The sequence below is a fragment of the Acanthaster planci genome, linkage group LG03 (assembly GCF_054643075.1).
Source record: "Acanthaster planci isolate LZ-2023a linkage group LG03, COTS_SCS, whole genome shotgun sequence".
Taxonomy (NCBI): Eukaryota; Metazoa; Echinodermata; class Asteroidea; order Valvatida; family Acanthasteridae; genus Acanthaster; species Acanthaster planci.
Genome location: NC_141779.1, coordinates 24,438,311 through 24,451,549, shown reverse-complemented (window position 1 = coordinate 24,451,549; position 13,239 = coordinate 24,438,311). Strand labels below are relative to the sequence as shown.

The window sequence follows — 13,239 nt, the reverse complement described above, 5'->3', positions numbered from 1 at the left end:
ATTCTTCCCAACTTGGTCAGTTGTTATGGGAATTTGTTTCCCCGTGTGGAAAATAATGTAATTACAATTCATCACATCAAGAATTGAAATGAAGCAACTCTAACCAAAACGGTTGGCATGAGTTCATTTTCAGCATACGTAATTCCTTCAGTGCATCAATTTATTTATATACATGTACATGTAAATTCCAATCACTGAGGAGACTTTTCAACCAGCAATTCTTCCATTCCACAACAAAGAATCCTGGACAGGTTTTTAATGTCTATTAAGCATTTTTACTAAATTATGACTCTTGCTTTGTAAGCATCTACATGAATGATGTTTCTTGCAGTGGAAATGAAATCACGTTTTAGACTTGAGTGGGTGTTTTGGTTCCTTTGTACTTGATAAAGTTCAACAATCAAGTTTAGATTTTATCATCAACAAATATTTAGTTTTTCAATGGCAATTTCACTCGCCAAATCTTCCATCAATATGCCCGGAAACATGTTAGTATGTAGTTTAAACTCAACTGAGCACCACTATGACAATAACATGCATCTTTGAAAATATCTTGGAAAGTTTTCTTTTTGTGTAACACCGACATTGTTAAATTTTGTGACCTGGAAGTTTGGAACTGTGCTTCAAAATCTTTCATCTGAAAAAAACAAAGATTGCCTTGATATCAAAATTACAATAAATACCTGAACATAAATTTACTGGTGCTTGAAGTTTATAAAATGGTTTAGGGGAGTAAGTTAGTATGCACGCCTTCAAAATGACATCTTAAAAAACAATTTTTTGTTACCTACAATGAAAACCTAAACAATGTTCAGAAAAAAATCTTTTTAAGTCGACATCAGTAGCTTTGAAGTCAAGAACGACTACCTCGGAAATCAGATTCAAAACTTTCTGTTTAGCCTAGAAACTAAATTCCTATTCTGGCTCCGATACATTCATTTTACATGTAGGTCCAAAAGCACTGCAGTACATTTCAAAGCATCAGAATTATTTCAACCCAACAACCAGGTCCTTCAGGACACATGGGAAGCTTTCTGTAAAAAAAAAAATCTACAAAATGAAATTCCAACAGATACGTTTTAAGATACTAAATAATGATGATGTTCAAGGCTTGCTTGTCTTGCAAATGCTTAAAATGCTGTTCTGTTGTCTTTTATACCAGGTTGAACAAGGAAAAAATTAGAATATGAGAGTGCTGAAAATAACATGAAATAAAGTACACACTCGCCATCTTTTCCCCAACAGAATATCAACAATTTCTTCCTCTCCTTATTTGAATGGCTATGACTACATGTACATACATTTCAATACCAACAGCCCCAATGGTTTGGGGCCTGTGCGTTTGTATGTCACCTCACAGTGCAATTTAGCAAGGAACTAGGTAACAGGCGGTGCCAATGTAAACAGATGCCCAAGTGCTTTTTTGTCCGACAGACAACTGAAGGCAGATGCTCACAGAATTTGACTCTGTTGGGCAGTCAAAAGAAGTCACCTTGAGGACATTTGCGAGATCAACTTTCTGAGATTGGCACAGGAATTTATGCAAACAAAGTGGTAATGCGTGCACAAAGCATTTCTAGAATTCCAATTACTGCCGAGCATGCCAATATGTTTTTTTAAAAGGATAAAATGTCTCAATTCAAGATGACTACTGATGACTTCCCGTCTCATTTAATCTTGCATGGCAATTTGGGTTTAGAGTCTTTAAAACTCGATACTTTTGGCACATTCTTTGCTCTTTACCAAAACTGCTGCATTAGGCCTCTGTGTGATGTCACAGAGGCAAAGCTGTAGAGCCAAATTCGCCCATATACTGCAAAACTAGGTATTGAATTGGGAGTCGGGGGGGTATCTAAAGCCATTTTGAAAATTAACCCCACTTTCCCAAATCTTTCATCTTCAACTAAAACATTTCCTAAGGTTTAGGTTGTTTGGCACAATTTTGAGGGATGCACTGTCAAGGTCTTGGGCTGGACCTCATTGTGACGCTCAGCCATGCATGAAAATCAGTGCTGTGGTTTAGACCATCACAAAACCAGTCACAAGATCAGACACGACCGATTACAAGCAACTGGGTGAACACTGCCAAAGGAATTCCTTTGTGGCAGTTCAGTTGAAGAGCTTACGTCTTGTGATTGTCTTACGGGGTCTTGGCTGCAATACTTATGAACATGTATGTATATGTTGAACTAGATCACACAGGAAATCATCCACAGAACTGCAAACCACTCACGCTGCCCTGGCAAACCACTCACGCTGCCCTAGCAAACCACTCACGCTGCCCTGGCAAACCACTCATGCTGCCTTGACATATTGGTAGTCACTGTCACAGGATTTTAAAGGATTGGGGAATGAATGGGCACACTTCCAAGAGAAATATTCAAAAGAAGTAAAGGATGAGTTTGCAGCTGTATCCAATATGGCACGGTGGCAGTTGGAGAATTTTGCAGGATTCCGAATGCATCCTATAAAAAAGCCGAAGGATGAAGGTGAATCGAGACTGATTGACTGACTGATTTTGGGAAAAGGAGACAAATTTTCCCTTGGAGAGAGAATTTACGAGGATGTTGTGGTGGTCTGTGGAGCTGTGCTGATGCCAGCCGGAATGTTGGGCAGGGGAGTGGGTCCAGGTATCGTGATGCCTCCAGGGAGTGAGACGGGGGGTGGCAGGGTGGTGGCTGCTGCTCCGCTAGCCCCTGGGGTGTCACCTGCCCCAGACGTGTTGACGGGCGCCACGGCCGGCATAGGCGGCAGGGAAATGTTGAGGTTGCTCAGCCCAGGGATGTTAGCTAGGCTGACTGGGGGTAACACATCTGTGGAAACTGGAAAAAAAATGGAGATACAGGTCATTTCAAGAAATACTGTAAAACCTCCGCAGAACTTGTGTTGTTCCAGTGTTGTAGTCGAGACCATCACAAGACCAGACACAAGACCATCACAAGACCAGACACAAGACCAGACACAAGACCAGACACAAGACCAGACACAAGACCAGACACAAGACCATCACAAGACCAGACACAAGACCAGACACAAGACCAGACACAAGACCATCACAAGACCAGACACAAGACCATGCACAAGACCAGGCACAAGACCATGCACTAGACCAGACACAAGACCATCACAAGACCAGACACAAGACCATCACAAGACCAGACACAAGACCATCACAAGACCAGACACAAGACCAGACACAAGACCAGACACAAGACCAGACACAAGACCAGACACAAGACCAGACACAAGACCAGACACAAGACCAGACACAAGACCAGACACAAGACCAGACACAAGACCAGACACAAGACCAGACACAAGACCAGACACAAGACCAGTCACAAGACCAGACACAAGACCAGACACAAGACCAGACACAAGACCATTACAAGACCAGACACAAGATCATGCACAAGACCAGTCACAAGACCAGACACAAGATCATGCACAAGACCAGTCACAAGTAACAGGGTGAACAATGACAAAGGAATACTTTTGTTGCAGTTCATTTGAACAGCTTGTGACTTCAATTCACACTGGAGGTCTTGTGTTGGTCTTGCGTTGGTCTTGTGTGGCCTTGTGAAGGTCTTAAGTGGTCTTGACTACAACACGGGTTTTTCCCCAATTTTCTAAAACACCATGCTACCTTCTTATCTCTCTCCAAAACTCACTTTGAGCCTTTTGACTATTTTTTTTCAGAAGGCACAGTCTAATACCAGACAGCCATAAAATAGTGAAGTAATAACAACTACAGTAAAGATGTTGAACTTGCAGATGAAGGTCAATTAAAACTCACTCTGGAAGTTCCCAGGGCAAATATCTAGCACGACACCACAAATTCTGAGAATGAAGCAGCCTGAACTGAACAATGACTACTCCCCACCTGGTGTAGTTGTCTCTGTTGAAGGCACAGTGGGTTGGGCCCCAGCATCAGCAGGATTGGGGATTTCAACAGGGGGGTCTGGAGAGAATCGCACTCCAGCAACGCCTTTCTCTATTTTACTCATGCCTTTATCTGGTGTTGATGCAAGAGAAACCTGAAGAAACAAAACAAGGAAACAAAATCCACGTTAACCACTTCCTGCCAGGGATTCCAGATCTGGACATGTATGCTTTATATGCGTGGCCGGGGTCTCCAAACTCGGAAAGAGGGAACAGGGCCTTGTAACAAAAGACCATACTCGGAACAAACGGCCAGGCTGCTGGGAATTACCGACATTTCTTCACTCTCAAAAGTGGAGATAATCCAGTCTTGTTTTGAAACAGTATACCATGGTTTGGGGCATTGAGAACGAACAGATTACCACCGGGGACAAAAGCGCTCCACCACCACAGCGATGAGCCACACAGCACCGCTGCACGCTAATCTGGCCCCTATTGAAAAGAGGTTAGCAGTGCACTGAGCCAGGTTCGTGAACAAAAGAATGTTATATAACACCGCACAATCTGGCTCTTTTTACAAGGCTGCTGGCCTGGCTGAAATACTCAGGCGTCAATGATTGTGTCTGTCAGGCTAGAGTGGACACCAGACAGTCCTTAACGTGTTTGTAAGTTTCCAGTACATGAAGATAGGAATTTTTTTAGAATTTTGAAAACAGAAAAAAATGATAAATATCCCGGCCCAGCATCATCAACATTGATAACTGCCCCAACAGGAAGTGGTTAACACAATCCGAAGTAGTTTTACCACTGCTTAATAATAATGAAGATATTTCTGCACTCATATCCTCCAACACCGGTGGTTAAGGTGCTAAACGTACACATAACGATTTAGTCCTCAACAGGCCCAGAATTATTCCTCTAACCATCTCAGCTCTCTGGAGTGTACAAAGGTACACAGGCACTATCTGGCTAATTTACAATAACCGTCTCTGCCCTCAAAGGTGGATTTATACTCCTGGGTTAAGAGAGGCAAACGGGGGAGGGGGGTTATTGGATTTCCCTAAAGTCATGGCAAATTCCTGCCACTGGATTAGAACCCCTAACCCTTAGATGAGGAATCAAGTGTACAAACCCTGACTACACATCCTTTTTTGTATCTTGGAACTCAGCAAAGTACAAACTGCAAGTTCATATAAATTGTAAACACATGAACCAATTGAGCATTTTTAACAATAGGCCATCCACTATCTATCAAGCACACTCCAAGGTTTGACAGATTTGTGATTTGTTTCAAGAGCGTACTGCCCAGGCCCAGTCTTGACTCCCAGGTTTGTCCACATCACCAGGTTACTTCAGTGCTAGATTTTGGCAGATTAACCCTGTCTTGGTAGGATTGCTAGAAACTGTCCATATTCCTTCACTGTGTTGAAAACCAAAGGTGAATTCTTTCTTCTTTAACATCAAAGGAGCAGCAAGCCCCACAAAAAGTAATGATGGATGGTCTCTCCCTTCTTCAATCGTACAAAACTCAGTTGGATTTTGAAGGATTTGGGATGGTTGTGTTTGAAGGTCAATTTGCACTTCTTGCCATTGTAAACTAGTAGTAAATTTTAAATTCTGAACAACTGCTAAGCAATTCGCCAAAGCTGAAGTGTGAGCTGCTTCTGAAAATGTACAGCTTAAATGCTTGATGTGCCCTACCAGGTTCATAATCATTCTTGCAGTAAGTACAAACCAGGATTTAGAATATTTCTTAATGAACAATTGAACTGGCTGAGTCAAAAGTTAGAGTTTAAAATGAAGAAATTGTAAAATAGTTGTACAATTTCCACAAAATGAAGCACTCACTTCAGCAAATCCATCTCCAGGTGTTACTTTGACGTTATCTACATTTTCCAGAGGAACCAGTGGTGCATTGAGATGGGCAGAGAAGGTCATCTTCCGTCCTTCAGGGAAGTAGCGTGTGGGTATCCGATGGAGGTAGCCGTACCCAATACCACAGCCTAGACTAGTGGTGGGAAGGAAGGAACATCAGTCAAATGATTTCTTGTGGGACCTGTCAATGTCATCCATTAAGGTCTCCCCTGTTGGGAGGTGGCTCACTGAACCTCATTGAGACTTTTACCCATCTGTAACTTTGTTTTAATGAAGCGTATCAACCAACATGTTGATAAAAATCTCTAGCTTTTTTTTCAAGCAACAGTATATCAAATTCAAGTTGACACACACTTATAAATGTCAACATATTCATCCAACAACTCTTTTCTAGTGCGGCTAAGGTAACGCTAAGACTGTGGTTACTGATACAAAATTCAATTCAAACATGATGATGAAGTACCCCTTTGGAGGTAAAAAAAAAAAAATTCCACTTTTTTCACTTGTCAACAAAATGACTTTAAAAAATCAAGAACAAACATGACAGCTAGAAAGAATTTAGGGTTTGAACTGGAAATACTGTTAGAAACAATGAAATAATTTATCTGTAGGTTTCACATCTGTATAGAGACTCTATAGAGACAACTGGGGCAGTTTGGAAGTGACTGTTCCTACTTACATGCCTTCACCACCCCAGGTACGGTTGGGAGTGATTGTGATTTCCCTACATCCATCCGTCTCCACATTGTACACATACAGCTTCAGGGGTCGATTCTCATGTGACTCAATAAGTGAAAACAGATCTTCTGACTGAAACACAAGAACACGGAAATTGTGCTCTATTTACAAACCCAGTTTACCGTAACATGTGCTTACAGGTTTAATTTTTTGTTCCAAATTCTTATTTTAACTACAGATGTCATACTAAAAGGCATGATTTCAGCCACTTTTTAATGTCACTTGATAAACACTACCAATGATAATGCTTAAGAGTTCTTCAGATAACTTTTTGAAGCCATACAATGAAACCTTACCCAACACTGTGATATGAGTAAAGAGGTCTAAAGGTAACTTCTGAAGTCATGTGATGAAACGTCACCACCAGTGCTACGTAGAGCTCTTCATGCAATTCAATTGCATATGATATCAAAATCTCACAAGTTGAGTTTTGTATTTCATTTGCATGGAAGGTCTCAAATCCATCAAATTATGTCCATACCTCATGTAAGATGGTGTCAGCCCCAATGATGTAGTCCGTGTTGGATCTAAACCCAGCCAAGGCAGCTGGGGAAGTTGGCTGTACATCCTGAAGCATTATGAAGTCAAACAAAACCCACATCAAACCTGTCAAATCCTTGCATCTCTTTTGTGTCATCAACAAGGTGTTTTTGCATATTTGTGGCAGGGACATTAGCATCCTTTTAAAATATATGTAATGGTGGTTGGGATCTAGAGTCTAGGAGGAATTAAAATACTGCAAAAACTAAGTCTGGGTGTTTGAAAGTTAAGAATAATGAGGGAAAATTTGGACAATATATAAAATTAACTTGTATTGTCTCAGTAATAGACCTATGCATTGATATACTGTAGTCATGCTTTCTTGACATGTACACTTTCCTATGGAGCACTGGAATCACTTGGCTCCCATGTCATCAGCACACAGGCCTATTATGCTCTCATAACAACTGGGCTGTTCATTTGAAATGAAGTACACTGTGTAATATTTCACAAAACTTTCCTATTTAGAAAAATCTATTTCTAACACTTGTTCAACATATTCTTCCAACTGAACACTACATGTACAGTGAAAATGAAATTACAGCACTGTCTTTGTGTACATGTACATGGTACAACATATGTTTTACAGCCTGTAGGGATATGAACTAGAATTGGAGTGAGACTTTGGCCGTATGATGCTTGTATGTATAGCCATACATATCTCATTCTTTCATATTTACATTATAACTACATCATGTAGAAATAAGATTTGAATTTAATTGTCTGTAGCATGTGCGACCTTGGAATATATTGGTATTTTTGTGTCCAGTAACCCGAGAGATTATTCATGTAATCTACTTCATGTACTCTCAAACTTGAGTTTAATTAACTCTGAGCATTCAATAAGACCACTGGCAGTTGAAATTAGCAGGCTGTGCTTGTGCTATCAAACAAAATTTTATACTAAAAAAAAGATTTTAATTTTTTTAAACTAAACTTTTGTCTTTTTTTTCTTCAACCCCTGGTTAATCATTTTTCAAATGAAACCATACTCATTTCCTACATATAACCAGAGACTGAGAACGCTCTCAATATAAACCCAGTGAAACCTTTTTGCACAATTACCCTGCTAGGGAATTAATTCAGGTTAATTTCCAAACCCTGTGCATGGTAAAGCAGATTCAGGAAGCGACCGGTTGTCAAACCTCCCTACTTGTGCACAGAGCAGGAAGGTCCCAAATACCCATCAAATTGTATCCACTTCAGAGGCCAATTTCATAGCAGATTATAATTAACAGTCAATTGTTAATAATGCCAAATAATTTGTGAGATGTGATCAATAACCCCCCAATCAGATGGCAGGAATTTCTTCAGGCGCTGTACCATTCAAATTATGTACATGTATTTTCTTTCACTGCTGTCTACCAATGTTCTACTCTACTTTCTATATATCCCATCCTCCCACTATGAAAACCACTATGAAATTTTCCTCCCCAAAACAAGTCAACTTACCAAAACATGCCAGACGTTCTCATTGGCCCCCTCAAAAGAGCAGAATCTGATACTGACCCCAAGTAAACCTTGACCTCCCCACCTTCTGTTAGGGGTCAGTGAGACCTCTCGGACCGATAACGTCTTGCTGCTGTAGACAAGGACTCTAACAGGCCGCTCTTCATTCTCTTTGAGAACCCTCTTTAAGGTGTCATCGTCCTTGTCCTAAGTTGAAAAGAAAAGATACAAAGTGACGACTATTCTGAAATAGTGATTCCTGAATTAGGGACCTTGAGAGTCAAGTTGGCGTGCAATTTTTCATATCTCAGGCTAAAAATTAAGTCCAACCCAATTCATATTTTTTACCATTTTTGATTTGAATATGAATTATGAGGAAAACATGTCTGAGACTTTGCCTCAAATCAATTACCACCAGTGAAAAATGCCTGTGACATCATCTTCTCCCAGGCAAAAGCATTTTATGTACCGATGTACATGTACTTCACAGAACAGTTTATGAAATGAATCTTTCACATTCAAAACAAAGAGCCTTTGCATGTGGACAGTGCTAACGTTATATGTAGGGCTGAGTCAATTTGAATGATTCATACCGACCGGCAGATTGTTGATGAACAAACTGTTTACAAATCAGTTGCAATAATGCACACTATTGTACATTATGATCAATATAATAGCTTCTCACATCTAGGAGTATCTCCAGCCACGATTTAGCAAGATTTAAGAGATGAACACTACTTCTTGCCCTGTTGTAAATTTCTATTCCTTTTAAATAGTTTAATGAATAATTTACTTTTTGCATCATTGTAAGATTTCTGTCAATTTCATTTGAATCTGCTTGAAACACGCCTCCATATGTAATTTTTCTTATTTAAAAACAAAAGAAATTTTCTTTTCCTTTTCATGAATTTTGCATTCAAATATTCAAATTTGAAAAATGTTATTCGACTATTTGATAATTGATCAAATATTCGGTTATTCAGATATTCAGCACAGCCCTATTTATGTGTACGGTAAAAGTTAATCAATGGGACAACCACACAGAAAAAGTTCACAAACATCTATTCTCTAACTATCAAATCACAACAGGTTCTATCAAGACAAGAGCCTGTACATATACCTACCAGTCTGGTATTTCCAATCCCGATGACGAAATCAAAGAAGGCCTCTAGGCCTGCTTTGTGGCCTGGTGAATTCTCTTGCACCTGAGAAAGAAGAAATAGAAAGCTTCTCATCAAAACCCTGAAAATACAACATCACCTTGGTTATTTCTAAGGATGGATTTGCGTCAGGGAGATGTTATTTTAATATCGGGTTTTGCACCCTGACCAAAGTGTATTGTAACACTGTATACTCAGTGTCTCCCCCGAAAATTGTGTAAAACCACAAGCATACTTGGGTGGGACTGGAACCCATGACTTCCTGCTTACTGTCTTAACCACTCAAACCCCGAGCTTGCCGATGTTGGCTGGCTGGTTCAAGTCAGAGGCAGGAGTGCGTACTGCAAACAACTATTTCCGAGGATGGATTTGGTTCTCTTTTATAATGAAATGAATTTCGATTCTGTTTTGACAAAATCTCACATCAGAAAGAAATTTTACAAATCTAAATGTAGATGTATTTACATGTACATTCTGGTAATAAAATCAAGGATTCCTCAGAGCTACAAGAGGTAAAGGAAAGTTCAATTACATGTACATGTACCTACAAAGTTATATCAAGCGTTGAGGAAAACCTCTGAAATAAAAAGTTTCTTATGGAATCAGAAAGTGATAGAACAAAAGCATCTCTTTTTATGATTTCATAATTTATTTGTGGCATGGTGTACATAAAAGTTGCATGAAAAACATTAATTATTCAAAATGTAAAATCTCATCCATATAAAACTTAAGTAAAGTACCGCGAAGCCTATAATTTTCATTTTGAAGATAACCTTTTCAATATCTCGATGAATAATGTGATCCCTGTTCACCTGCACTGCTTGGCATGATCAGTGACCTCTGTTATCACACATGCTAAAGTTCAGCGCAGGCCCAACAGTAAGTCAATTTAGAACTTTATAAGTCAAATGGATAGAGCTGATACCAAACCTTGCCTATAGAATGCTGATGATTCAGACGAAACAAATCACCTTACTTGGTTTGAAGGCAAATAACAGCCTGTGCTCACAATACGCTACCGTAAAGTGACACAGTTACCTTTGGTCTATGAATACATCCGTCACTGCTGGTACGCTACTCTGCATACAGAAAGGTCACGAAGCTACACAGCAGTTTATGAACCTTGGTCTTTTCTTTAATATTCTTAATTGTTATTTTTGAAGCATTCAGAAAACAGGAACCACTATGATCTATCAATCTGCTTATCTAATGCCACCTGACTTGAGAAAACATTAGTATTTGCATTTTCATTAGAATTCATGGAACTGCACTTATTTTATTAAAAAATTTGTAAAAATCTTAAACAATTGTTATTTGTTATAATTCAGAATTCATCACAATGTAAGAATGACAAAAGATTTTTAGAAACTTAACCCTTAAAAAAACACAGACACACATGCACACAGAGGCAATTGATGAGAAAAAACAATCAGAAAAACAGTTTCTAGTTATCAGTCCTGCCAGTTTATAAGTAAATGTCACAAAGTGAAAATAACTGCTCTTGGTTGTATCAGACAAACAGTTTCTAGTTATCAGTCCTGCCACTTTATAAGTAAATGTCAAAAAGTGAAAATAACTGCTCTTGGTTGTGTCATCCAGAGGTCAACATTGGAAATTTAGCAAATTTAGTTCTAGGATTCACCGAGACATGGTTCAAAGAATCCCCTCCGTCTTACATTCACCTGGATAATTACCACTTGGTTCATTCATCTCGTTCTCAAAAACCTGGCGGAGGGGTTGCATTGTTCATTCACAATTCACTGTCCTTCATTGTACGTGAGGACCTCACATTCTCTCACGAAGACTTTGAATCAGTCTTCATTGAAATTCAGAGGGACCATGCTTGTAATGCCATTGTCGGAAATGTCTACAGGGCTCCTGGTTCTTCACTAGATAACTTCAACCGCTCCTTCGATTTCTGTTTAAATACCATAACTAAGGAAAGAAAGCTGTGTTATGTAATGGGTGACTTCAACCTCAATCTGCTTAAGTGCTCTGAGCATCAACCCACTGAAGATTTCATCAACACCGTGTTTTCATATGGCCTTTATCCTTTAATTAATAAGCCTACTCGTATTACTCCTTCCACGTCTACACTAATTGACAACATACTTACGAATGCTGACACTAATATTTTATCTGGTATTCTATACTCAGATATTTCTGATCATTGTCCTCTCTTTCAGATAACGTCGTCCTGCTTTTCCAGGGCAGAAAATTCCAGCGATACTTTTCTCATCAAGAATATAAATGTAACGTCTTTAAGTTCATTTAATGTAGACCTCGCAGGTGCTGATTGGGGTGACGTCTACCAGTGTAACGACGTCGATGCGGCATACGATTCGTTTTTTCGTATCTTCTCTTCCTACTACAACAAACACTTTCCTCTTACTGTCAAATTCACTGGCTCTCCCAATAACAGTCAACCGTGGATCAATCAGTCTATTATTGACTCTTGTAATTTAAAAAATAGACTGTACAGGCGTTTTCTGCGTAGCCCTACTGAGGAAAATGAGCGTGAGTACAAGAATTTCCAAAATCGCCTTACGGCCACTGAACTCACTGATGTGCCTCTCTACAGCCTCAAGAAATGGCTAAAGATCGTGATCACAAGCAAGTCTTTTATTTCCTCTGTGTTGATCACAAAATGATTAAAACCAGTGTCGGTGTAAGAAATGAACATTATCATGACTTTTCAATTTAGCCTAATTTGGGAGTGATGATGCACAAAATGAGTGAAACAAGTTGACAACTTGACAAAATAATGTAGGCTTATGTTCAGCATATGTTAGTATGTCATCATGTACGTAGGCCTAGTAGTGACTAGTACATGTACATCACATGATGTACTGATATGCATGCTAAGTCGTAAGTGCAAGTGCCCTGCCTAAAATTTTGAACTGCTTAAGTTATTAACAACAAACTGTTAGCCCAGGAAGAGTGGAAATCTGCCACTATTTTGTACGAGCATAGCGCACCTGTGGCTAGTGGCGCTGACAAGAGCTGTCCTGCGTTTTCTCCCCTGCAACATTCGAAAGACGTTCCACCCACATGTTAAGGGTCTACATCATGTAGCTTAGGCCTAGGTCTACGTGTACTTACCCGCAAAACATGGTAACCTTCCGTACCGCCACCTGGCACTTCGACGCTTGCTTTACCGCCCATTCTCAGATAATTCACGACATAAAACACAAGAGTATACAACAAATACACCCAGAAGGTGAAGAACGGGCTAGAATCAGCAAAGGTGGTCTTGATAGGATAAAATACAACTCTTGATTTTGGTTTTTGAGCCAATAACACTGCTTGCCAAATGTGTACCGTATGTGTACGAAGTTCGCTCGGTGGTTCCCACCTGTATCTCCTTTGACAAATCGTTGTCATCCACGGGCACCAACCATTTTTCGGTCAAAATGGCTTCCTACGTGGCACTTGGGTCTTTATGCGGAATTGATTGGTTTAAAGGTGGACTCCGACGTTTTGTATCAATTTTAATTTTCAGTGGTGGGCGCCGCCTTTGCGCTGGGCGCCACCGCCTTTATTACAAATACAATGTTCTAAATTTTTAAAGTTCAATCTTTTGGAAGGCGCATTC

The 13,239-nt window shown here is 39.7% G+C and overlaps 1 protein-coding gene across 1 annotated transcript; it reads right to left on the bottom strand.

The window, feature by feature from the left end:
• Positions 1–122: 122 nt before the first annotated feature.
• On the bottom strand, positions 123–12,999 carry gorasp2 (golgi reassembly stacking protein 2). The gene is made up of 8 exons (XM_022254495.2): positions 12,747–12,999; positions 9,609–9,689; positions 8,488–8,691; positions 6,977–7,063; positions 6,437–6,567; positions 5,731–5,890; positions 3,884–4,037; positions 123–2,822 (listed from the first exon to the last, which is right to left on the bottom strand). The coding sequence occupies exons 1-8, from the start codon at positions 12,807–12,809 to the stop codon at positions 2,557–2,559; spliced, it is 1,146 nt and encodes a 381-aa protein (XP_022110187.2). The 5' UTR covers positions 12,810–12,999; the 3' UTR covers positions 123–2,556.
• Between the last annotated feature and the right edge of the window lie 240 nt (positions 13,000–13,239).

Excerpts from the sequence above, each read along its gene's own strand:
- gorasp2 (XM_022254495.2), bottom strand. The coding sequence starts at position 12,809 with ATGGGCGGTAAAGCAAGCGTCGAAGTGCCAGGTGGCGGTACGGAAGGT. Across the intron at positions 5,891-6,436 it reads ACCTGGGGTGGTGAAGGCAT|TCTAGGCTGTGGTATTGGGT; the intron begins GTAAGTAGGAAC and ends TCCCACCACTAG. Across the intron at positions 2,823-3,883 it reads AACAGAGACAACTACACCAG|TTTCCACAGATGTGTTACCC; the intron begins GTGGGGAGTAGT and ends TTTTTTTTCCAG.